This window comes from Pundamilia nyererei, unplaced genomic scaffold, assembly GCF_000239375.1.
Source record: "Pundamilia nyererei isolate P.nyererei 1_Seehausen unplaced genomic scaffold, PunNye1.0 scaffold00069, whole genome shotgun sequence".
Lineage (NCBI taxonomy): Eukaryota > Metazoa > Chordata > Actinopteri > Cichliformes > Cichlidae > Pundamilia > Pundamilia nyererei.
In genome coordinates, this window is record NW_005187470.1 from 151,126 (window position 1) to 155,161 (window position 4,036).

Sequence of the window (4,036 nt, forward strand, 5' to 3'; positions counted from 1 at the left end):
AATCCTTCTAATTACACAAAGACGTTTCTAGATGGCAATATAAAATGATTCCCTAAAATAGCACATAGTACCAAGAAAAATAAATAAGCATTGCATTTTTATTCATACAATCAAAAATCATCTCAACCTTTTGAATAATTAGCAGCTGAATGAAAATAAGCACATGCTGTTTACATACGGCTGGGTAATTCCTGTGGGGATTTTATGTGATATGCCTACTGTAGGACTAATGTTTACATTCTTGATGCTGTAGAAACTGCAGGAGGTGGCTGCCTTTACTAAACCAATAAGTGCTTCTGCAGCAAAATAGTCTCTCATTTACTTTCCCTCTTAGAAAGACAGACGGAGGTTCAGAGTAACATGATGAAAATGCGACAAAATGTGGTGGAATAAAGGGAAACATGTCATTCGTGTGGAAACTGGAATACCTTAAAATGACTAAAGCACAGGCTCTAACTCAAAACAGAAATATGTGTGCATTTTATTCTCAGCATTATCAGCAATCCACTTTCTAAATAACTGCTAAACATTTACCCAGGCTTAATCTATATTATTTCCGTCTGAATAGTGACTTATTTAATTTCTTCTTTGAGATTTTTTTTATCTGCCTTCTTTGCTTTTCTCTCACTTGTTTACTTTCTCCCTTGTTAATCCTTCTTTGCCTTTACAAAAAACACTCCAGTCACATCATCAACCCCCACCCTCATATCCTGAGTCAGTGTGTAAACCTCCAGTCGGATCAGAGTGTATCCACTCTCCTTCAAACTAGTACAGACCTGGGCCTCATTCAGCGGGACCACTGGGATCCTCACCCCAGGCCCCGCAAAATAATAACTCTCCCCAAGGGCTCCGATGAGCATGAGGTGACCACCAGGGCGCAGGAGCTTCCCGATGTGGCCAAGGGCCCTGCTGAAGGCAGCGAGGTCAGGGCTGACACTCTCCAGGCAGAAGCAGGACACCAGACAGTCGGCCCCTACCGAAGGAAGGGCGTCAGGAGCCAGGGGCTGAGAGCAGTGCACGTCAATGGGGAGGATGTCCGCGACGACCTGACGTAACTTTGCAGCTTTCTCAGTCCACGCTGAGGGCCTGTTTGAGTGAATCATCAAACTGTATAAAACAGCTCTTTCAGACTGGCGGCACCATACTCTAATCAGTGCATGATTTTTTATCATTATCATTAAACTGGCAAGTATTTTATTCTAACTTAGACACTTTTTTCTTGCCTTATTATTAAGAAGAACGCTCCATGATAGAACCCAAAATAAATTGTTATGACACAGAAGGCAACTTCATTCTGAGGACTGTGCAAGAAAAGAGTGTTGCTTCAAGAAAATCAACAAGAAAGAGGAAAATATGTGATCTTTGTGATCTTGTTTTTCTCTCTCTCTGTCTTTGGTTAGCCATACAAAATACCAGGTATCTAACGTTCACTGAATCTTAGTAACCATCATTTTAAGCTGTACCAAGTCTTTAGCTATAGTTCAAATTGATCTTTTCCATACCGTCGTCCCTCCAGTTTGCAGACGTGCTGTAGGTATGGTGTCCAGTCAAGACTACATTGTCCCTCATCCTGCAGCCAGCGCCTCAGCTCCTGCCGGTTCACCTCCAGGAAGTCTGTCAGGAGCACTTTACTAAAAACCTCACAGCCACTCATCACCTGGTACAAGGTGGGACCTGAACCTATGTCCACGAGGAGCTCACCACTCATATCACCTGGGAAGAGGGGAGAAAAAAAGAGCAAAGTGAGATCATGAAGGAAAGTTTTCTTGGTTAAAACATTATCATATTAGATGTAAAGATCCTGACACTGAATCACTCAGTAAAATAAAAGTGATCATTCATTAAGTAACCTTATAGGAAAAGAAAAAGAGGTTTAGTTGCCTTTTTAAAAATTATTATTTTTATTAGGGACAAGCTCTTCAGCAGTGCTTGGACCCACCCAAGGCTCTATTTGTTTTCTGCTACAAACTAGGATTAATGTGCAATAATAACAGTGTGCAATACACATACACTTATTCTTCTTAATATACTGTGTTGTGTTGTTTGTTGCGTTGTGATCTGTCATATCGTGTCGTGTTGTGTTATATGTAGTGCCGACGTAGGACAGTTTTCCAATTTCATTGTACTACTGTACTATGTATGACTGTGCAATGACAATAAAGAGTTATCTTATCTTATCTTAGGAGAAGGAAAAATGGGGAGATGAAGAAGCAAATGAGTGATGAAGCAAATTTTTATTGCATTTCAGAAACAAAATACGCCAGAACCTCCTTACCTTCAGTAAAAGCTCTGTGCAGGCATGCCAGTTTCCACGGCACAATACTGTCTTTTCTTGTGAAGTCAGCCCGTGGTGGAGTGTAGTTGTACTGTAGATACGCAGCAGGATCAAATCTCCGGTAGCAGGCTTTCATGGCTGCCACTCCATTCTCTCTTCCTTTTTCTTCCATCATCCTGCTTTCTCTGCTGCGATACCTTGCACGTCTGTTTTGGCTGGTCAGTCTTCAGGTAAGCTGCTGAGACCCCTTGAGCTGAATTATATACTTGTGTCTGTGTGTCTCTGTGTGGGTGTATCTGTGGTATTATGCGTGTGCTTTTGCTTTGGGCTACTCTGAGTTTCATGGACAGAGATAGAGATCCTCTTTTTTTAGTCGATGCTGCCTGATAGCATTTGTTCTGTTCACTTTCCCTGCCCTAAGGCACTGATACCATCATATCAGGGGGCTTCCTCCAACACTAGACCCAATAATGGACTCCTCATATGGCTTTTAGCTCCTTCACCCACCTTTCAAAAGCCTCTCATATCTACACAATCATTCCAAAGGGCCTTTTGGAGTTAAATGGCACTGAGCAGGTTTGTTCTTAGGCAACCCCTTTCGAAAATACAAACAGGTCTGTCTCAAAGACAAACAAGTTTGTGTCTGTCTTCGTTGGCCATTTCGCTTTGTGATTTTTGTACTGAGCTGCAGAGATAAGAAATATCAAGTGGTTGCAAAGTAAAGGCGGGGAAGACTGCCTCTTTACGTATGCCTCACATAGGAAGTCAAAGATTCAAAAAGAAGTTTGAAACTTGTAAAGTCTTTCACTGACACTCACAAAAAAAGGAGAATGCAAAGATTGTTTGTCTTGCTAACAATCTTAGCAAGACAAACAATCTTACGGTTTTTAAAATAAAGCTTTAAAAAATATAATTACAATATAATATATATATAATATAAATATAATTACAATGCTCTTGAAATATTTTTATATATACACTCAAACAGAAAATCTTTCTCTTGCTCACCTCAAAGCATTCCTCTGTCCCCTGAGTGTCCACAGACATTTCACACTCTGGAGACTGTAACACACATTGAGACAATTTGGATTGTTATTAGTTCAAAATATGTAAATAGTTGTGAAGCTCTGCTATTATCGTTAGGTTGAGTCTAACACATGTAAGAGCCCCATTTTAATAAAGCTAATTAGGTTTGTGGGTATTAATCAGCAGTGTAATGAAAGATTTATTTAATAAATACTTTGCAATTTAATCCTTTAAATTTAAATTCATTAGAATATGTAAATGGTTAATTATGACTGAGAAAAGAAAGAAAATACTGATACTGTCTGAAAAGAAAACGACAAAGACAGATGCATTCAGCATTTATCTGTGATCAGCATTGTTTAAGACAAACAACAATCACAATGTATAAAATCCAGGTGAAATTCCAGTACCAACCAGAAAAAACAATGCAAAGGTATCAGATGCATCAGGGCTGCTAAATCACACACAATCCACAACAATATAAAAACCACCGGGACAGGAAATATAAAAATATGTTTCCACTAAAGTTATCAGACATAATAATATATAAAATGCACATTAAACATTCTGTAACTAAGTTTCTACTACTTAAAAAAAAATAAACAAATACTCTGAAAACAGATATCAATGGGAGAGAAAATCCTGCTGGATATGTACAGGGAGTGCAGAATTATTAGGCAAGTTGTATTTTTGAGGAATAATTTTATTATTGAACAACAACCATGTTCTCAATGA

At 38.9% G+C, this 4,036-nt stretch overlaps 1 protein-coding gene across 1 annotated transcript; it reads right to left on the minus strand.

The window, feature by feature from the left end:
- Positions 1-33: 33 nt before the first annotated feature.
- pnmt (phenylethanolamine N-methyltransferase) lies at positions 34-2,548 on the minus strand. The gene is made up of 3 exons (XM_005736344.1): positions 2,276-2,548; positions 1,503-1,713; positions 34-1,086 (listed from the first exon to the last, which is right to left on the minus strand). Exons 1-3 carry the CDS (start codon positions 2,448-2,450, stop codon positions 648-650), a joined length of 825 nt encoding a protein of 274 aa, XP_005736401.1. The 5' UTR covers positions 2,451-2,548; the 3' UTR covers positions 34-647.
- Positions 2,549-4,036: the final 1,488 nt, after the last annotated feature.

Bases quoted from the DNA above. Each gene is read 5' to 3' on its own strand.
- pnmt (XM_005736344.1), bottom strand. From the start codon at position 2,450: ATGATGGAAGAAAAAGGAAGAGAGAATGGAGTGGCAGCCATGAAAGCC. The intron at 1,714-2,275 runs GTAAGGAGGTTC...CCCTCTTCCCAG, and splicing joins GCACAGAGCTTTTACTGAAG to GTGATATGAGTGGTGAGCTC. The intron at 1,087-1,502 runs GTATGGAAAAGA...TCACTCAAACAG, and splicing joins TGCAAACTGGAGGGACGACG to GCCCTCAGCGTGGACTGAGA.